General features: G+C 38.0%; 1 protein-coding gene across 1 annotated transcript in view; it reads left to right on the forward strand.

The window, feature by feature from the left end:
* TDRD9 (tudor domain containing 9) overlaps positions 1-22,112 on the forward strand; it is a gene marked incomplete at both ends in the record, with an annotated part of 73,955 nt that overhangs the window by 49,410 nt on the left and 2,433 nt on the right. Inside the window, 15 exons of the mRNA XM_080618227.1 lie at positions 1,930-1,974; positions 2,429-2,482; positions 2,954-3,070; positions 4,036-4,143; positions 6,683-6,783; positions 7,551-7,724; positions 8,984-9,095; positions 10,490-10,702; positions 13,138-13,227; positions 15,624-15,884; positions 16,333-16,479; positions 17,520-17,590; positions 18,185-18,355; positions 19,052-19,190; positions 21,105-21,214. Of these exons, the coding sequence (XP_080474353.1) occupies positions 1,930-1,974; positions 2,429-2,482; positions 2,954-3,070; positions 4,036-4,143; positions 6,683-6,783; positions 7,551-7,724; positions 8,984-9,095; positions 10,490-10,702; positions 13,138-13,227; positions 15,624-15,884; positions 16,333-16,479; positions 17,520-17,590; positions 18,185-18,355; positions 19,052-19,190; positions 21,105-21,214 (1,913 nt within the window). The remainder of the gene's footprint in view (positions 1-1,929; positions 1,975-2,428; positions 2,483-2,953; positions 3,071-4,035; positions 4,144-6,682; positions 6,784-7,550; positions 7,725-8,983; positions 9,096-10,489; positions 10,703-13,137; positions 13,228-15,623; positions 15,885-16,332; positions 16,480-17,519; positions 17,591-18,184; positions 18,356-19,051; positions 19,191-21,104; positions 21,215-22,112) is intronic.

Genomic DNA, 22,112 nt, shown 5'->3' on the forward strand with positions numbered 1-22,112 from the left:
CAGCCCTGTTTTCTGGGAGTCATCCACATCAGAACTGTATCTAAATCAGACAGTTCACTTTTCTCCCAAAGCACGGAGAAAAGAAAGGTTCTGGAAGTAGCCTGCCTTATTATAGTATCAAATCAAAGCATCCAGTTTGTTCTGCTTATGCATATTTGGATGTGCTTTGATGCTCAGTCCATCTCCTCTCAGAAAACTAGGTGGATAGGCTGTTTCATGTTGCTGTGTTACTGGGTGACTACTGTACTTCTTCCATATCAAATCCAAGCTTACTCTTGTAAAGCCTTGGAATGTAACATGCTTGGTCGGATTGTGGCATGTGCCTTTGATACGCGGTTTGACTCCACAACTCGTTGAAGTTGTAAAGTAGGTATGCTTTTATTCAGCGCTGAGGTGCATGGGGATAGCTCCTCCAAAGTATGCACACCTCAGTGTCGTTTCCCACTACATTTATCCTCTAAAGTTACACGCCTATACATATTCATGACCTATCCCTGCTTCGTATTATAATGAGCTAAAAGGTCCTTTGCGCATGCGCAGTGTCCCCCCCATGGTCATGGGCAAGGGTCTCAGGATGAAGTAAATGAGTCTTCCTCTTGTGAGTAAGGGTCTTCAAGATGAAGTAAACGAGCCTTCTTCCTCTTAAACTTTTCACCTTTGGCACAGTTGGACGCCCCAGTAGTCACACAATTAGCTGAAACCAACCATATCTGTAATTCTTCTGTTAACTAGCAAAGATTTAGAACAGGGTGACCTTCCTGCAAAATTTATTGCAGGATGGGCAGGCAAGGAGTATCCCAAGCTAGTAGATGTTTGGGAGGCTCTGTCTTTGAACTAACTGATAAGTAGAAGGATGGTGTGAAATGTTATACTTTAGAAGGCTAGTGTGAAACAATTACCTCATGTTTAGTGGGGCCCCTAAATTCCACAGACTTATAACATAGTTTTCTTTCTACAACTTAAATTAAGCTAAAAAGTACTTTAACTCTGTATTTTCCAGGCACTAGCGTTTCTTATATCAAGCCCCCTGTATCACCTTGATCCAGAATCTCTAAGCCATGTCCAGAAACCCAGTGACCCAAATGCTGTATTTCCAATTTAGTTGCAGGAACTGATGGCAAATTTGAGGCAGCATATGTAATTATAGTTCATCCAATAGTGCTTAAACTCCTTTTTGGTCTATAGGTGCGGCATTGCATGCCATAACCTCTAAGCTGACTTGAAGGCAGAACAGTTATCTTCCTATAGCAATTCTTGTTCTTTAGCATGTTGTGGTACATTTATAATACTATCACACTTTCAGCCCTGCAGTAAAGCATTCTTAGGATTGCATTTTGCAGCCACACTACTTTGTGCGTTCACATATGAGCAAAAGAGGACCCAGAGTTCTCACCCACCCTCAAAAAATACAGTAAGATTATTCGTAAGAGTGAGAAGTATTTATATCTGTTTAGGAACCAACCAGTCAAGCATCATATTAGACTAAAATAATTAATTAATTAAGGTTGGAAACGGCCTTAGAAGGTCTGTAGTTCAGTCTTTTGCTCAGAGCAGATTCAGCCATGAGGTCAGTCAAGGTTACTCAGGGTTTTACAGACGAGATCCTCAAAAACCTGATCTAAGCTGGCTGTGCTGTGGGGGGTATTTCAACAATTTGTCTGAAAAAGTCTCCTCCAAGCTGAATCACTGTGATTCAGCTTTCCTTATACTCCTATGCATAAATATTTGTAATCTGTCTTAGCCCAAGGGCCAACTGGTTTTTAAATCTGTGTTAATCTCTGGTTTTTAAATTGGTGTTAAAAAAATTCTCTTTGGTGTAGGTACAGAAAAACCTTCATAGTTTTGAATGTCATGTTAATATTTGTAATAATTATTCCTGAAGCACTGCAGTTTATGCCTGCATAAATTTCTACACCATTTCTTTTCCAGGCATGGCAGGCATGCAGTCAAAAAGGGGAGCTGAGACATCCCAAGGTTAGTTAAACTTTACTTCTTCTTTTCTATTAAAAGGTTAGTGACTGGGTTATAATGAGTAGCCATGATGGCCAGAAAATAACTGCTAAAGTTACATTTCCATAGAAAGAAGTTGTTTCTTTGGGAGAAGTGTCCATCTTGAAGTAGACTCTCTAGTAGCAACATAGAGGAGCTGGACTTGTGGGTTTATGTGAAAAATTTAGATTACCCACAGCTGCACTGGTGGTACCCAAAGTATAGTTTATTAGTCAAATATATAATTATATTTTCATAGGTGTCATAATACTTGATTGATATGGATGAAAGAAAGCTGTGAAATGAGATCAAATTCTTCCATTGCTATATATAACTATTGTTTGTGACTACACAGAAGAATATGGGGGAAGCTTACTAGCAGTAAAAGAAACAAGTTTCTAACAATTTTTACATTTGCATTTTTCACTTTCTTTTCTAGAAGGAGCTTGAGTGGGGTCAATCAAATTGTATTCATATCAAGAAGATCCGAGAGGTCAGATGAAATAGATAAGTCATTCTTATCTGCTAAGTCATTGTTATCTGCTAAATGGAGGATGCAGCATGTGTGGTCACAACTACAGTTGACTGTAGAAGTCCAGGCTGTTCTTAGCATGTTTTTTACCTCCTAAGATACAAACCCAAAAGTATTTCAATGTAGAATCAGTGTATCATCTTGTAAAAGGTTTTCAGTTCTTTTTCTAACTTTGTTCTATGTCATATATGTGTAATATACTCTGTGACTACAAAATTCAACTTTAAATAAAGAGATGTCAAGAAAACTGAGTCACAGTTCGGAAATTACTATCTAAAGTAGAGATGCTAAGCAGTATATTAGGCAAAATGCATATTAATCACCTAGAAAGGAAAGGGAGTTTGACCAGTTAAGACATTTACTAACAGATTCTACTTTAATTTGTGGTTATTTTTTGATATGTTAATATGTAACTTAGTGTTGAAATTTTAGGTGGCACAGTTATTTCACAACTTGAAAGACCGAGTCAGTGCATTTAACATGCATGTTAATGCTCAACCATCTGCTGTGGATCAGGAATGTTTATACAAACAAAACTTCATTTTGCAGGTAATGCTTTATTGGCTGTTCAGGGGAGAGACATTATTTACAAAATCTGTAACTGGATCTTTATGTACTAGTACTGATGAACTTGTGTTACACTTATGTTTCAAAAATCTCTCTAGATTTTGCTATTGCAGGTAAGAAAGTACTTCTTTCGACAACCTAGGAGGACAACTAGTATTACTTTCACTGGTTTAGAATTCATGCTGAATTGGAACTCTGGCTGTCCCTTCACTTTTGACAGTTCATCAAAATAAAACCAAGTCATACTGAGATGAATTAAACTGTTTATTTAGACTAATATTTGTTGAAGTCATAAAAAGACTCCAAAGAAGGATGTTTTGTGAGGGAAATCTAATTTTCAGATCTGAAAATTACATTTTCACTTTTGAGTGCCCTGTTTGGACCACCACTGGCTTGGTTAGTGGGGGGAGAAGGGGAGGGATCAGATGTCTTTCAGCTATTGTACCTTTGTCAAATTTCCAGTTACATTTCTTGTCTCATTTGGGCTGAGTAATAGTGACTTTATTTTCTGGCCTATTTATCATTTCAGTGACAATTGGTTTAACTGTATAAGCAGTGAACTTTTCAGAGCTGAATTGTTAAGTATTCTAAGATGTAGCATGAAAACTGAACCATTTTCATGTGGCTGATTTTTCATGAATTTATTTTAAAATTGAGGCTCTTTTTGAAATCAGGGCTAACAATTACAGTTTTCATAGAGCAAGTTTGCATACAAAGATATTAACATTATGCAAGATTGCTGTGGAACTTGAACTCTTTTCGTGAAAAGTATGGTTTTAAGGATTTGCATGAATTAATGTTTAGTCTGCAATTACAGTGATTCCTGGAAAGAGACAGAAAACAAATCATATAAAGATCTGTTGGTATCTCTTCATGCTGTTAGTTATCTCTTTTCAAGAAACTGAATGTAATCTGCTGCATTTTCCAAAATATTATCTTGATTTCAGGTTGTGATAGCTGGTGCTTTCTATCCAAACTACTTTACTTTTGGAAAATGTAATGAAGAAAGTGCTGTGAGAGACCTTGCTGGCAAAGATCCAAAAACTACTGTAATGGTATGTTAAGAAGGTGAATGACATAAGTAGTAAAAATGCGTAGTGTTTTGGTGGTGGTTTCAAGTCTTGCTCTGTCTTGGGCAAAGACTTAAGTATCTGCTATGATCCTCACTTTTTAAGTTGTCTTCTCTTCCATCTCCATTTCTTTCAATATAATAAACATTGTGTGGGTGGGCAACTTCAGAAGAATTCCTACTGAGAACTACTTCTAGGCATTTGATTGCTAGTCTTGTGCAGGCAAATAAATAAAAGATTTATTGGCTGTCATGCCAATATCTACACACAAACACACTTTTTTATGTCTTTAAAGCTTTTAACATATCATTTAAGGATATTGAAACAAAATACCAGACTATATTCAGTCTTTTGGCATGAAGACAAGATTAGTTTTGCCATAGCAACATTGATTAAGATTAAAATGTTAGATATAAGGAGCTATTTACTTTTAATGCACATAACTCTTTAACAAGCAGTTGATAGGAGGAGATCATCTTCAAGGCGGAAAAAGTAGCTGCTGTGTCTTCATCAGTGTAAATGATCTTGGGCACAAGTGCTGCAAGTTCCTCAAGCTCTCAGTTTGAGAGATTCTTCTTGTAGCCATATGATGCTCCTCATAGTGTGTGCCAAAGATATAAAAGGCAATTATTCCTCTTATTATGTTATCTCTAAATCATCTTTCCTTGAGATTGATTGTTTCTGCATTTTGACCTAGACTATGTTTGTGACCAGCAACTGATCTTAGTACTCTAACTTAAAGGTACATGAAGATTTTTTCCAAAAAATCTTCCTGGTGGTGGTAACAACGGAAGAGAAGAACAGACAGTTCTATAGCCCCTGAAAAATAATTCAAAGTCCAGAATCTTGAACTTGCTAGTTAGGAGTTCTGTGATTCTGTATTAAAGCAAGATTTCCTATGAGAGATGACTGAGTAAGAAGATAGAGAAATGGATATCTGGATACAGTCACATATTAATAGCTGTGAAACTACAGCCTTCATTTGCTTATAACTGCTCATGCACTTATGTTGGATCTCTGCCTCCTGAGCAAGACAGGTGTTAAAGTAGGAAGAAGCTTTTCTGTTGATTTGTAGAGTTAGTTTCCAAGTTAGTTTAGCTCGTGGAATTTGTAAAATGCACAACTGTCTTGTTGCCTTGGTAATACATGTTAAAGTCGTAATCCATTATACTTAACTATATACCACCTATAGAATTCAGTATATTTAACACTACACAATCCAATATATTTAACTAGAATGTTACTTTTAACAGAATGCCTTTGAAAAGGTGTTGCAACTCAAGTAACTTCATCAGTATGTAGTTGCTTTAGGATTAAAATCCAAGAATAGCAGAATCTTTTAATAATTCAATTTGGAAGAGACCTCATGAAGTCAGCTAGCTATCTAGTGATATGGTCAAAGCAGAATTAACAGTGCGTTCAGACCATGTTGCTTAGGCCTTCATCCACTTGTGTTTAGAAGAAGCTCTGAGGATGGGGATTCTGCAACTTCCCAAGGGTTTCCACCTACCAGTTCCCTGAATAAACCAAACTGTACTGTCTTAGACTTCAGGATGTGTATTCTGTTACTTGCCTTCCTCATTCCCAAGATCTTGAGCTCCCTTCTTTCCTGGTTGCTGTGGCCCAAACTGTTGTTGCTGATGGCTTCTGTAACAAATTCTGCATTGTTCACCAACAGCAGATGCAGAAGAGCCCTGTTTGGGTCATGACCTCTTTTAAGAAGCTATACCATTCGGAAATTTAGGAGCTTGTGTCCTACCCTTCTAGCAGGTTATCAGGGTGCTTACTCTCTCCCTCTAAGATGCAGGGTCTGTGATCTGGAGACCTGTGCATGTTGTCTAAAGATTATCTGCTTCATCCTGACTGATATCTGCTACAAATTCCTACCTCAGTGTCACCCTTACTGACCTCTTCTCTTATCCTGACCTACAAGGCCTGGGTTGTTCCATTATCTGCTCCATATAAGACCATCTTACATTTGAGCTACTCTTCCACATAGGGAAGACCAGGAGGTTGCTCTTTGACTGTCATCCCTAAGGAGCATGTAACCATCCTTAAGTGCTCTCCAGCTGAATGAGCTGTCCCACCCTATGTCAGTAATTCAATACGTGGTAGTTATGTCAGGACGTGCAGGGCTGTAGCTCCTGCTGTTTCGCAGGCTACGCCCAGGCTATGCCTAAGTTGTAGTTCCCAGTGGTGGACAAGGGAGGATAGCATTCCATTGCTCTTCTGTTGCAAGCAAAAAGGGGGATACTAGACAGCTTCTAGGAAAAATTATCAAAGAAATATAAGGAACTACACATGAAGCTGCTTCATTTATAGTTAAAACATTCATCCACTGGCAGGGCAGCTTTAGCAGCAGAACTCCAATATTATTTTCTGTTGAGATCTTCAAAATTTAATGTAGTATATAGCATTTTTTGAATTTGGGACTTAGATTGTAAGATCAAAGCTAATTATTTAGGTGAATTTAGTGCTTTAAAATATATGAATGTACCCAAATTTAATTACTTTTTCTTAACAGCTGAGGAATATTCCTCCCTATGGATATCTATACCATAAACAGTTGCAGTCACTATTTAGACAGTGTGGGCAGGTAAAATCTATTGCCTATGATGGATCGAAGTAAGTATAAAATACTTCAAGTATCCTGCCTTTCTCATGTTCTCAGTTATGAATCTAGTAATCACTTTTTTTTTCAGTGGTGCACTGACAAAATGAGTTTATTTTTCTCTCTTAAGAATCAGTAGTTTATTTTTAATGCATTGACTACAGTAAGAAAGGTGGGTTTGAAGTTTGAGATACATTAATTGGAATAACATTAGGTAAACTAGCTGATTTAGAGACTGCCTTCTGTTTTGTCTCTTTTGTGGTCTAAGAGTGGACCTTAACTGCAGCTGATCTGTCTGTATTTATAACTTGTATACTGAATTTAGCTTGTTTGTACAGTCAGATGGCTTTGCACAAATGCATGCAACTGGCTCTTTTAGCTAATCATGTGACTGACTTTGGACTACAACTGTCCAAAGCTGAAGTCACGTAATCCTCCTTAGGCCTTTTCCTATCTTTCCTTACTCACATAGATTTCCACGTCCTTTCTGTTTCTATTAAATATGCTCAGTAAATTTGGTATGGGTTTGTGAAAATGTTAGAAAGATTTTCTTACAACCATCATGATAAGTTAAGTATTAAGGTTCATAAGAGCAATAGGCAAAGCTTGTGAAGAACCTACTTTTTACTGTTCGCTGACCTGCTGAGATAAAGACAGGGAGAGGAAATGACAGCTTTTCTGGGATTTTTGTTGTGTTTTGATTTGTCATCAAGTATTAATTGCAATTTTACTTGGTGGGGTTTTTGTTTTGTTTTGTTGTGTTCCGGGTTTTTTTGAATAGGGCTTTTGTGGAGTTCTCCCGTAACCCGATGGAGGGCTTTAAGATTCTTCCTGCAGTATACCTATCAGTCAAAATGTCACATCTGAAAATTCCTCTTTCACTGAATGCTTATCATCTAAATGACATTGAAAGGCAATTGCAAGGAGTGACAGCTGTGAGTGTGGAGTCTCTAAGGTAATTGTATAGCGTATGGAAAACCACGTTTCTTCGTGTTGAAATAAGGTTTGCTGGAATCAGTGGGGATTTTCATGGAAGTGTCACCAAGGAAGACATGTTAGGTTCAAAAAGCAGGTGTGTAAACTTTGCATAAGCAGCATGTTTTTGCAGGACTAGAAATAACATAATTGTCTTGCATGTTTCTTTATAGTTAAAAGGGGTTTACTGTTGAAGAGAACACCAAGTATAGGCTATCTTTCTTTGTTTTAAAGTTTTTAGTGCATTTGCCCTTGGCATATAGAAAGATGGATGTACACAGTAATTTTTCTTCATCCTATAGACAATGTGAGTATTGCTAGAACCAAAGCAAATAAGAAGTGGCATTTAGTGACATAAAAGTGAGGGAGGAGGAGTATAACAACAGAAACTGGGGAGAAGTGTAACAGCGTAAGGTGGGGAGACATAATAGAAAATACTAATGAGGAATGCAGCATAGTGAGTCTTTCTGGCCCACGCCTGCTTTTCTTAAAAAATCTGGTATGTGGGTTTCATTGTTGCTATATGCTGTCTGTGATTCTGAGCTTCAGCTCATACAAGCCTCTTGTTAAAATGGTAATCTGACTAGCTTCTGCTTGGCCTGGAGGTATTTTAGTATTTTCAAGAAATCTAACTAAAATAGGAAGGCTGGAATGAACCGGAAATGTTAAAGTGCAGGTGAATACTTCAGCTGCAGTTGACTGTATTTAGTGTTTAATAAAATATTTTAGCAATTTGACTGTGCCCAAAACAGCACTTAAAATCTTTGTGGAAATTAATTCTTGAGGGACTTGTGAAGTCTCCTAGGCTAAAAGACTAGTTTTAGGGTTCTTAACTTTTGTCAAGTAAAAAGAATATGATATATTAAAAAAAAAATATGAATTTATCTTTGTGCTGTAGTGTACTCTGTATTTTTAAAAAATAAGCTTAGGAGGCATGCCATAGCAAAATGTCTCATATTTAACCTTAATTCTTTGGATTTCTAACAAATTGATGGCACGGTTGTGTCTTGGGATGTGTCTTCTTTTCCTTTATTATAATGGCATTCAGTTACTCTGTAGTATTTTGGTTCTGCATGGTCATTTTGCATTCTAATAGAATTCATATATTACTGACTAAAAGTTATTAAGTACATAAATGTGCCCTAGGGACACCTTGAGAAGAAAATGAAAGCAAAAGAATAGGACTCTTGAGGTTTTGCTTGTGAAGTATTTAGCATCATTATTCCATAAACTTTTTAGAGTAAATGTGGACTGTCAAAAGCAGAGCGTGGAGCCTGTGGAAATTTCATTTGGTGCTTTACAACAGTTAAAGATGATCCCAAATTGTCTTCTGTCCATCAGGATAACAGAGGTAGGAATGTTCTACATCTGAAGTAAGGAACATCTAATAATCATTACCTAGGTAACTTTGAGGAGATTAATATCTGATAATCTTTAATGAAAAGAATGGGTGCTAATAATTTTTTTAGCATAGAGGTATCCTTAAGACACATGGGGAATGTTCTTAGTCTGGTTTTCAGTAGTTCTTTGTTAAACAGTACTCATATGTCACACATAGATTTTAAACATTGGAATTTACTTGCACTTGACAAAATTTGTGAGATTTTCTGGCAGTAAATATTAGCTGGAAGTAGGCATAAATATAAAGAAAATTAATGGGAAGGGGGAAATATTTGCTTACATTGTAGAAATGAGAATCGGTAGGTATTTGGGCAATTTACCTGGTTGTTATTAACTGGCAATTTTAATGAGAAAATGTAGAAGTGAGAACTGAGATGAGTTAATGGTACCGCATGCTTATGCGGGAAAAATGCTGCATGCAGAAAACGATAGTGTGTTAGGGGAAAATTGTGTGCATATATAATATTGCTGGATTCTGAAGCTGAGAAATCTTACATTTTGTGTTAACTATCTTCCCAACAAATAGAGTAATACAAGCAGTATATATGCTGCTGAAATAAAAACAATGATAAAAACAATCCAAACCACTGAAATTACAGGCTGAAGTATTAAAACAGCTCTTGATATTAGTGGCATGGTTTGCAAGTGCAGAAAAGAGCATTTTCCTCATTTTATTTACGTAAGTGTTGGATCAAAAATGTCTGTGGTTTGGTCAGACGTATTCCAACCATTTAGCTATTTGTGTTACTTCTGTTTAATACATCAGCTTTAATGGTCATATGTATTGAAAATAAAGATTCTTCTTTATCACAAGCATTTGTTAGAATATCAGAAATGGTATAGGAGTTCAGTAAGCCATTTGTAAAGATGGCTCATTTTATTCATTTTTATTTCAGTAGTGGTGTGTTCTTTTCAGTTTCCTCAGGGATAGCTGATCATAACAGTAACAGTGCTGATTTGCTGATAGATGCAGCAAACTGGTATTCTTTCACTAATAAGAGAAGTGCACCGTATGTGTGTGTATCTGGCTAGTCAACTGTATGCATTGTTTTCTGTGTGTTAATTTCATTTAGAAAAATAGAAGCAATCTTTTCTAAATTTTCTGTATTTTAGCAATGTTTATATCGGGGTGTATTTAGAGGAAAAGTGTATTGCACATCAATTAAACATTTTAAAATAACATCTAATTATAAGAGAAATGCTTCACTATTATTGCAGTATGAGAAATGTTCTGTGTGCATGTCAGGAGTAGGAGTGCTTTCAAGTATTTTGCTCAGATGTGGTTTGTATTTGATGTAGAATAACAACATCAAATCTTATATTGCCTATTTTTTGTACTTTCAGATAGTAGAAGTTGGACACTTTTGGGGTTACAGGACAGATGAAAAAAACAGAACTGTACTTCAGGCTCTAGCTGCTGAAATTAACTACCAGAACCTGATGGATTTGCCAGTGTCTGCACATCCAGAGATGGTTTGTCTGGCACCATTTACTCATCTGGAAGATGGAGGATATTGTAGAGCTCGTATTCTGTATGTTTGTGGAGATTTTGCTGAGGTACAGTAATATGTTATATTAAATTGGTAGCATGTAATTTGGTTAACAATCTTGGAGTTATGCTTTCTTTTTTTAAGCAAGAAAAATGTTCCTGATGAAATTGGAGAGACATCAGTTTGATAGATGGACCACTCAGTGGATAAAGAACTGGCTGGATGGCCGCACACAAAGAGTTGTGGTCAATGGCTCCATGTCCAGCTGGAGACCAGTAACAAGGAACAAGTCCAGAGGAGGGCCATGAGGAGGATGATCAGGGGACTGGAGCACCTCCCATATGAAGATAGGCTGAGAGAGTTGGGGCTGTTCAGCCTGGAAAAGAGAAGGCTGCGTGGAGACCTCATAGCAGCCTTCCAGTATCTGATGGGGGCCTATAAGGATGCTGGGGAGGGACTCTTCATCAGGGACTGTAGTGATAGGACAAGGGGTAACGGGTTCAAACTTAAACAGGAGAAGTTTAGATTGGCTGTAAGGAAAAAGTTCTTTACTGTAAGGGTGGTGAGGCACTGGAATGGGTTGCCCAAGAAAGTTCTGAATGCTCCATCCCTGACGGTGTTCAAGGCCAGGTTGGATGAGGCCTTGGGTGACATGGTTTAGTGTGAGTTGTCCCTGCTCATGGCAGGGGGGTTGGAACTAAATGATCTTAAGGTCCTTTCCAACCCTAACTATTCTATGATTCTGTAACTATTCCAGTAAATAAATCTGTAGAACTAAAATAAAACTGTAACAGAATGATGTCAGACTAGTTGAATTAGGGTTTTTCCAGAACATAGTAATATTTTAGTATTAAATTGAGAGGCTGTTGTTGATACAGTTGAGGTATCTTGTGTGCTGAAGTGGAGCAAACCAAAATAAAGACTGAAACCTCCAGTAACTTTTAAAACATAGTGAGGGATGCCTATGTCAGAGTCCAGTGCTACATTGCTGGCAGCAGCCCTATCACTTTCTCTTTCTAAATATATTGAGATCCATCTGGAAGTTTCTTGACCCCACTGCATTGCTGGTTTTCAGTCATTCATGGCCAGATTGTCTAAGATTGTTGTTCTGCCAGTGTTTCTTCCCCTGGTTTACACAGGTTTTCTTTTTTAACTCCTCTTTCCTCTTCCCTCCAGTTACCTATCTATCTTTTTCTTCCTGGACTTTGTTTTGCTAATTGAAGCAAGCTGCACTCTTCTCACATACTACATTGACTTTTTTTTTTTCTCCTGGTCTCCTTCTCACTCCTCTTTTTTCTTTTGACCTCAGTTTTCTGAAGCAGAATTACGCATGCTCCTGTACGTATAGTTCTGCCTTTATTTATACAGTGATGTTAGTATTCCTCTTCCAACTCAGTGTTTCTCCTCTGCCTTCAAAAAATATTTCATGTGGTACATGCCACGTATGCCTTTCCATAGCTTTTTTGGTATGGGCTCCCTCTTGTCGTCTTATACTCAGTTCTATCTCCTTGGTAATATCCAGCTAATTAGAATTTATAAATAATAACAAAGAGTTCATAGCAGAAATTGTTAAAAACTCCAAATATGAGCTTGTCCTTCATGCCATTTGGTTTTCTCCATTCCTGTTGCACTCTCACATCCATTCAATGTGAGCTTTTCTGTATCAATGTTTATATTGCTTAGTTCTTAATCATCAGGAAATTTATTAGAATATTTTGAATTTTTATTCCAATATCAGTAATGGAAACTTGTACCACAGCTCCAGATTGCTGTTCATTTCTCAGGACAATACTTTTATTTTCAGCACTGAGGGACAGATTTTTATTTATTTATTTATTTATTGCAGTATTGCCCTTTGCACCGCCCATTCCATCTTTGAATTTCTTGATTTCTTAACATAGCTGGGTGTCACCACTACAAAGTTAATACTAAAGAGATTGTCATAGATCACAGATCATAGAATAGCTAGGGTTGGAAAGGACCTTAAGATCATCTAGTTCCAACCCCCTACCATGGGCAGGGACACCTTACGCTAAACCATGTTACCCAAGGACACCTCTGTGAAGTCATAAAAAACTAGTGAATTACAGTGCTAATCTCATCACTTTCTCTTTTGCATTTATAAACAAGTCACCAGATCCATGTTAGCATTTGCTTATCTAAAAGCAGTTATTAGGTAATATCATTCACTGTTAAGAAGTAAGGTTGTACAGATTTAATTGCGGAGAGAGAGCTTTTGAGAAATTTGCCTTTTCTAGATTTAGCAGATTACTTAAATTACAGTGGATGTTTGAGCCAAGGAATCAAATAATAGACATGGTAAGATTTGGTGTATTATTTTTGACGTGACTTCCCTTGCATGTTTTCCAAACTCTGAATTTGCTTCTATTTCATTTGATAAGACTTGTGTTGTATTGTAATTAAGGTTGTCAAGTTTCCTTGCCACTGAAAGTAACACTTCTAATGTGGAATCTCTGCATATGCTCTCCGTTCTTTTTCCAGGTGTTCTTTGTGGATTATGGCAATAGATCAAAAGTGCCTTTAAAGAAATTAAAAGAGATTCCAAGCTCTCTTCAAGAGTTTCCATTCCAGGTAGGGGTGATACTATTTGCTGCTGCTTAATAGTTTCATGTCTGGTCTGGGAAACAGAAGTGTACTTCAAATCATAACGCTTTTCAGAATAATAATAAGGTAATACGTATTTTGGTAATGGGAGCACACCTACAAATCACCTTCACTAATAGGATAAATGTTTTCCAGAAATGACCATGCACAGAGCAGTAATTCTTGTGTAACTAAATTGCATTGTATTTAATTGTTGCTTTAACACTCGCTGGGGAGGTGAGTGGGAGAGAAGCCTGAACTTGCTGCCTGACTGGATGTAAAAAACATTGTATTGTTTTTAACTGAATGGTTGAACTAGGCCTGTCTCTGTGGAGACAACATATTGGGATCTCTCTGCCATCTGTAGTCACAGAGAGAGTGGAAGGAAAGAGGAAATAGCTCTAATAGCTGCCTTTTGCTGCTTGTTGCTTTTGGTTGTGTTTCTTTGCTGTCAGTTCTATGAGAAATAGAACTCCCTGGAAGGAGAATGTTGTTCTGGTTCCTCTATTACCTGCTTATATGAAAAGCTCAGGAGTAACAGGCTGAGCAGTAGATCAGCTTAGCTTTAATCTAAAGACCCTCTGAGCAAATGGCAGGAATTTATACAGCCTAGAAAACAACCCAGAGGGGAGAAACTATCCACAACTAGTTTAATCTTTTGTTCTCTGCTTAAACCTAGCTGCTGCTACTGCAAATAAGTGGCAGCATCTCTCCTTGTCTGCATGGCGTAAGTCTACTATACAGTTAATGTGCAGAGTATTTTTGCTCCATCAAGGCTTCTTCTCTACTACACTATTAGTTACAGGACTGTCCTGGGTTCAGCAGCAGCAGTCACGTTTTCTCCTTCTTAGTAGCTGGTGCAGCGCTGTGGTTTTGACTTTCGGCCTGGGAATAATACTGATAAAACCAATGTTTTCAGTTGCTGGTCAGAATGTTTACCCTGACCAAGGACTTTGTGAGTCTCATGCTCTGCCAGGGAGGAGGGGAAGCCAGGAGGAAGCAGGGACAGGACACCTGACCCAAACTAGCCAAAGAGGTATTCCATACCACAGCATGTCATGCCCGGGGATGTAACTGGGAGTTACCCGGAAGGGCACACTCTCTGCTCTGTCGGGCTCAGTTTTGGTGGGTGGTATCGTATTCTCTTCCCTTGTTATTTCCTTTACCATTATTATTATTGGTGGTAGCAGTAGTGATTTGTGTTATACCTTAGTTTCTGGACTGTTTTTATCTGAACCCATGGGAGTTACATTCTTTCGATTCTCCTCCCCATCCCTCTGGCCGGGGGGGGGGGAGTAGAAACTGCGTGGCTGACTTCCCGACTGGCTTAAACCACAACAAGGACAAATACATAGGAGATGCTTGATTTAAATTCCACAAGGCTACAAGTCTCTGGTTTTGTGCTGCTTTGATATTCTTTGAACTACTGCCTTTACTTGGATCTTTTCAGACAGAACCCTTTTGATAATTAAATAGTGATATGTAACATAGACCTGAGGGACTTTATACCTAATTTTTGAGAAAAATAATTCTCTTGAGCTATATTTACAAATCAGATAGCTAGAATTCAAGTGAAATTCAGCTTTTCAGTCCTCATTCAGTGAACTGAAACAGGTGTGTCATAGTAACTTTTTCTGAAGCATTTAATGATGATAAATAAATGAGAAGAAGTGTAGTTTTATAGTTCTTTAGTTTTCTATATTTTGTTTATCTCTTCTTAGTATTAGATCTTAGCAGGCCTCATTTTATCTGTTTTTTTTAATAATTGATTTTTAAAAATAAGAATTCATTTTGGCAGGAAGCATCCTTTTTTTGTGTTTTCTTCAGATGCATTAAAGGGAAGTGTATTTGTGCTTCAGGCCTAATCTTTTAATGACTGGTTTTAATGACTAGCTAGAAAAAAACCAGTGGTTTTGTTGAAAATTCATTTGAAGACATAATTACAGATAGTGGTTGTGGGAATGAGTTAAATGTGAACTTACTCTTGCCTGCCAGGAACAGAATAGCTGCAGTGGTCTTGCCAAGTTTTCTGTTACTGTAGTTGAAAAGAACTCTGAATTATACAGAGAAGACATCTCTACACCCTAGATTTTAATGTGGATGGTGAATTAATATCACATTATCTTCTATTCATGGTCTGTTAGCTTTGTTTCATTAGCAACTATGTACAATATTGAAGTCATATGAGATGTAATGTGTAGCTGTGTTGGCAATGATGGAATAGGAATTATGCCAGTAGCTTTACAGCAGTCTTAGTAATTAACATAAGCCACTGCAATAATTACGAAGTAGTTTATAGTTACTAATTCAAACAGTTTGGGGAAAAAATATTTTTGTGCTGATTTCTACTCAGGTAAGCATTGTTTTCCATTTTTTTGTTCTAGGCTTTAGAATTCAAGATATGCAAGATGCGTCCTTCTGCAAAATCTCTTGTGTGCGGGGAGCGGTGGAGTTACAGTGCTAACCAAAGATTTGCCTCATTAGTAAATGGCTCTGCAATTTTAGTGAAGGTGTATTCACTTGTGCGTAATGTTCTGCATGTAGATGTTTTCTGTTATGAGGAGTACCAAGAGCTTGTGAATATTCGAGATGTGCTTATTGAAGAATGTTATGCTGAACTAGCAGAAGAATCATATGAATCACAAGTATGTATTGAGTAAAGCTCCTTCTACTTTTTTTATACTAATATACTTCAGCTCAGGCTGAAGTGCTGAAAAATTGAGTTGAAGTCTTGACTAATGCCATGGGATTAGGCAAGATTAATACTTGAATAGGACAACATATATGTGTTTATAGTTTATATTAATTTGTTGGCTAAAAGCATTGCTGCTTTGAGACATCTTTTGAGAGATATTTCCCATGAGATAATTGCATCTGAACTGTTCCACTGTTTTTTTAAACTTTGAAAAAACGTACGTCTCATAGTTTTAACTGTCTCCCATTTTTGTATTTTATATAATCTAAAACGTAATGAGAACCTTGGCTTTTGTGTTTGTATGTGAATTTGTATGTGCTTTGTGTAGGGTCTTTTTTATAAAATACATGAAAAACGTAGCCATTTCATGGTTTTAACACTCTTCCATTGTTATGTAGCAAAGCCATAGTTTGCTCAGGGAATTATTTTTGGACCAAGTAAAAGAAGAGAAAATGCCTGTATCTTCGAGAAAGGAAGAAAAGCATCTCCTTGAAAGATTGTTAAACTGCTTTTCTGAACATAAATGTAATGTGCCAACCCATAAGGTAACTTGGGTGGTGGTTTTGGTGTGTCATTTCATGACCCTGCTTCTTACAGTGTTAGAATGGAGATGAAGACTGAAAGTATCTTTTAACACCCAAACCGTATCTGCTGCCTTTCATAGTGTATTGTTTTCTGTTGGTAGAAAGCTGTAATGAGAACCATTGAGACTAGCTTTTTGGAACTTCTAACAAAGTTTTGAAGCTTCGCCTAAGAGCTAAGTGAACCAACTCTTCTAACACATTCTAAGGCAGCACTTTGAACCGCTGCAGAATGAAGATAAAATAAAAAAACTGAACACAGTGTTTTCACCTCTGGTAGTCTTCACTACATAACCTACAGCAGAAAGCAAGGTTACAATGCTACTGGTTTGGGAGGTTTTTATTTTGTTTTTCAAAAAAAAATTTAAACATGATTTTTACTATAAACAGTGTTTTGTTCTTCCTCAGCTAGTGATAGGTAAGGTGCTAGGATAGGTAATGCAGTGAACACTCCAGTAACCCAAACTCAGAATTTATCCTTGCTTGCTTACTTTGAGATACTTAGTCACTACAAACCTGGACTATAAAACATGAAAATCTGTGTCCTGCTCTGCATTCTGATTACAAGTTAAGCCCTCATCTGTATTATAATTCTGTTCACATTTCAGACCCAACAATATTTCAGGTTTTCAAGTGTCTCTTCATGCTCAATTTACCCACACTTTATGAAAGTGAGAGATTTGTCAAGATTAAAGACTGCTCATGTAAACAAAAATGTGACCTGATTTGATTAGGTGCTCTGTGAAGTATGAACTTGTGCTTTTTAAGCCAGATGGAAGTTCTGAATCCCTGACACCTGTGAAAAATACATTATTTTTGTTCAAGTGCCTCAACAAGCAAATGCTCTAGATGGGTGAAATGAAAATGCTGTTTATCAATTTTTCAATTCAGTGTTGCTCAATATATGCTGAAATGTGTTTTGGTTTTTATTTATAGAGTATTTTGATTTGGAGAAATCCAGGTGCTGGCTAACTAGAATATCATTTGCTCTCTTTCTTTTGAAGGTAACTGTTTTTGGCCCATTCAGTCCGTATGAGCTGAAATGCTACAGTATGACAAGAGTATCCCAGTTCAGGTATGAGAAGACTTTCACTGTGAAGTATAGGCACGTTCTCAGATGTCATTTTCAATATATAGGCAAAAACCATCCTAGTTACTCTAACAGATTTTCACAGAATTTTTATTCTTTGAAAGAACTGAAGTAGTCAGGATTAAGTTGCATTCATATGCATGCTATCACTATGTAAGAATTTAAGGATAGTTTTATTAGGTGCTTTAATGTCTTACAAAGATTATTTATTAATCATATACATCTGTTAAGTGGCATTCAGGTAATTGCTATTCATTGAGGTTGGATTGTGAATTTAAAATAATAGTGTTTTTTTATGTGTCTGTATGGGGTTTGGTTTTTGGTTCAGGTTTTTTAATGTTGAAAATATTTTATTTCCTTCCAGAAATGTTCTTATACAAAAGCAAAGCATAAACTCGGTTGTTCTCCATGATGCTTCAGAAGAAACCTTTCAGCAGTTGTTGATTTCTGCTTCTGTATCAGCAAATGCAACTGGTAATGCTTAATAAAAGTGTTTGGACTGTTTCTCCAGACTTCGGTTTTATGGGAATAGTCCTATGAGGAAATGTTAGTGTAGTTCAATGTTACATCCTTTTGAAGTTTCATTTTCATTAGATACTCCATAGAGATCTTTTTTTTTTTCTTTTTTTTTTTTTTCCCTATGTGTGTGACAGGATCTGCTGTGATTTTAGAAGAGACATCTTTGATGCCTCCTATTCCTGGCCTGCTTCCGCTCCTCAGTATGCTGTTTGCTCCTGCTATAGAACTAAGGTATTCATGCATTTTAAAAACGGGGAGTGTGCATGTGTTTGGGTTTTGTTTTGTTTTTTTAGGATCCCTCACAAATTGGTGACTTTTTTTCCACCCCCCTGCTTTTAGCATTTCCTGTTCATGTAATTCTTGTATCTTTTATCAGTTTCAGTATAGTTTGTAGCTAAGATAACTTGTTTCATGTACTTAGGAATTGGTGCTGCAGGCCCTACTCCCACAGTAAGGCGATACAGTTCCTGACAATTGTGCTGGAAGCCTGGGAAGATGTACTGTAGAACTGGGCAAGTTTTAAATCTACATGAGGAGAAGAACTTGCTTGATGTTTGTAAAAGTGCATAAACTCTTCTGTAAAAGAGCTCTGGCAGTTGCATTACTGTTGTTTGATTTAAATTCTTGTCTGTGAACTGTCACTTCAACATAGTGAAGCTAGCTTTCCTTAAGTTTTATTTTGCATATGTATGATTTTTCCTTTTAAGTTTTATAAATGTATGCTTCTGTAACCAGAACTTTAGTTTGTTTCATCACTATATTTGAAAAAAACAGGATGACTAAGTATGAATGCCTCTCAGTTGTGTTAGTTTCTTCAAAACACCTGCATCTTGCTTGGCATGGCTTAAACAAATTCATTTAACTCTGCATATGAGTGTTTAGTTCTTTCATCTCTAGGTGAGACTGTTTTTTTTCTGTTCCATATAGGGTTGATAAAAGTGGAAAGTATTTCACTGGTGTTTTGTGCGGTTTGGGTTGGAGTCAGACTTCTGGAGCTCCTCTGCTTCCAGAAAATGACATGGAACTGACATTTGATGTGCATTTTGGAGTGGAAGACATATCAGAGGTAAAACATGTATAAGAATTTACCAAGCTACTTGTCTCAGAGCAGATCAAACAAACAAAAATCCCTGTATTCCTCATTACAGCCTTTTTGCAACTTGTAGACAGAGATCTGTCAGAGAGAAGTACATGTATCCACTCTTGTTATGCAGGACAGAAGGCTATATTTGACCTGTGCTTCAGATTTGATACGTGCTTTTGTCCTGGGTTCAGCAGTAGCAAAAGACCTCAGATGCCCTGATTTAGTTCTATGTACAGAGCAGGTGATGGCCAATTGTTTCTAGTGGCTTTTTAGGGACATGGTGGACATGCTGGTGCATGTATCATAGAGTCACAGAATTGTTTGGGTTGGAAGGGACCTTAAAGATCATCTACTTCCAACCCCCCAGCCATGGGCCGGGACACCTCCCACTAGACCAGGTTGCTCAAAGCCCTGTCCAACCTGGCCTTGAACATTTCCAGGGATTGGGGCATCCACAACTTCTCTGGGCAACCTGTGCCAGGGTCTCACCACCCTCGTTCTTCCTTCTAGAATTCAAATCTACCCTCTTTCAGTTTAAAACCATTACCCCCTGTCCTGTTATTGTATGCTCTTGTAAGAAGTCCCTCTCCAGCTTTCTTGTTGGCCCCTTAAGGTACTGGAAGGCTGCTTTAGGTCTCCGTGGAGCCTTCTCTCCTCTAGGCTGAACAAGCCCAACTCTTTCAGCCTGTTTTTGTAGGAGAGGTGCTCTGATCATCTGCGTGGCCCTCCTCTAGACTTGCTCCAATAGGTCCATGCTCTTCTTATGTTGGCCACAGAACTGCACACAGTACTGCAGATGGGATCTCATGAGAGCAGAGTAGAGGGGGAGAGTCATGATCCTTTTAATGCAGCCCAGAATATGCCTGGCTTTCTGGGATGCAAGCACACACTGTCAGCTCATGTTGAGCTTCCATCGTCTGACACCCCCAAGTCCTTCTTCTCCTCAGGGCTGCTCTCAATCCAGTTTCCACCCAGCCTGTGTTTGGGCTTGGGATTGCCCCAGCTCAGGTGCAGGACCTTGCATTTGGCCTTGTTGAACTTCATGAGGTTTACGCAGGCCCCCCTCTCAAGCCTGTCAAGGTCCCTCTGGATGGCATCCCTTCCCTTCAGCATGTCAGCTGTATCACACAGCTTGGTGTCATTGGCAAACTTGCAGAGGGTGCACTCAATCCTACGTCCATGTTGCCAGCAAATGTATTAAACAGCAGCAGTCCCAGTACTGACCCTGAAGAACATCAGTTGTCACTGGTCTCCACTTGGACAGCAAGCTGATGACTGCAACTATCTTGAGTGTGACCTTCCAGCTAGTTCCTTACCCACCCAGTGATCTATCCATCAAATCCATACCTCTCCACTTTAGAGACAAGGATCTTGCGTGGGACAGTGTCAAAAACATGTTTCACAAGTCCATGTGGGTGACATCAGTTCCTATTTCCTTATCTATCAACACTGTAACCCCATCGCAGGAGGCCACCAAATTTTCAAATTCGTGATGCACAATTTGCCCCTAGTGAAGCCATGCATGTGAAAATTACGGACCCATGGAGGAAATCCTTAAAACTTTTACAGAAGGAATGCTGTGTTTGTGGTAGCCTGTATGTTTTGTATGTATGTGCAAGTGGTAGCCTGTATGTTTTGTGGCGTATCTGAGTAACCTGGATGATTGTGGTATTAAGTGGCTGAGATGCAGATGCATCTAGAGGAAGTGTTTCTAAAGCTTCAGACGGTTTTGCTTATGTTAATAATACTTCTGTTGAAGTTTGGTGGTATGAGTGCTATGGCCCCTTTGTGTCAATATATAATAATATAATACAGTACAATATAATATAATACAATATAATACAGAACTAGTGCTGGTTTAGAGTGCTTTATATTCTGTCACTGGTGTTTTTATAGATAAACATCCTAAGGACAGCCATTAATAAGCTGCTTTCTGAATGCACAGTGTGTTTTGGACAAACAAGAGTGACACAGCTGCAGGAAGATGTTCGTCAGAAACTTCTACGGTAATAATTTCATAGAAATAAGATACTCTGTTTCAGTCTCAGCAAAACTAAAATAAATAATTGCTTGAAGCATAGCTCAGATTAAGCTTTGGGGAAACAATATAGGTTCTCATTTAATGATGCGTTTAATTTACTTTTGTTTATTTATAAAGCAGTATACTCAACAACTTTAGACTTCTTGTGGAAGCACTGGTTCTTCAGGGAAGCCTGATCACTTAAGAGTCATGAAACGTAGACTGTAAAACTTGCTGTGCAGGATACCACTTCTGATGTACCTTTGCTTTGTGCACGCAGGACAAAGATAATAAAGTTGTACGGCATAAGAGTGCAGAAGGATTAAGAATTATTTTCTCCCTGTACATTACAGTTGAATCATGTGTGCTGTCTTTCCTCCCTCAACAGACCAGTGTAGGATAGGTGTTGGCCAAGTTAATTGCGGGAAGTCCCACGCTAATTTGTGAACGGAAGTAAGGCCACCTGCCTTTGCTTTGAGCCAGCTGTGGCAGTGGGCTGTGTGCATTTTCAGAAAGTGGTGGTACAGCTCCACAAAGGCTTACCTCAAAAATGTATGCTGTTTGTGCTTTTAACTTAAGGAGAACCAATGCAGGTTGATGGCAAGCTCTTCATGTTTCACATCTGAAAATCTCTTGGTAAAATCCCAGCTGTTGAGGATACTGCTGATTCAGTGTTTAATTTCCTGTTTGTGTCCAAGTACTTCAAGCCAGTCGGTGTCTGTATTGCCTTTGGACACTGCCATGTAGTACCACGTTTAGACTTCAAAGCTGAATGAAGTTTGCTTGTGTGATTCATGTGGTAACAACTGTAGGGAGAAATTGAGGAAAGTGGATAGGCAGAAAGAAGCAGAACCACATAACCTTTCTGCAGGTGACTGTAACAG

The sequence above is a fragment of the Psittacula echo genome (genome assembly GCF_963264785.1).
Source record: "Psittacula echo genome assembly, chromosome: 5".
NCBI classification, from domain to species: Eukaryota; Metazoa; Chordata; class Aves; order Psittaciformes; family Psittacidae; genus Psittacula; species Psittacula echo.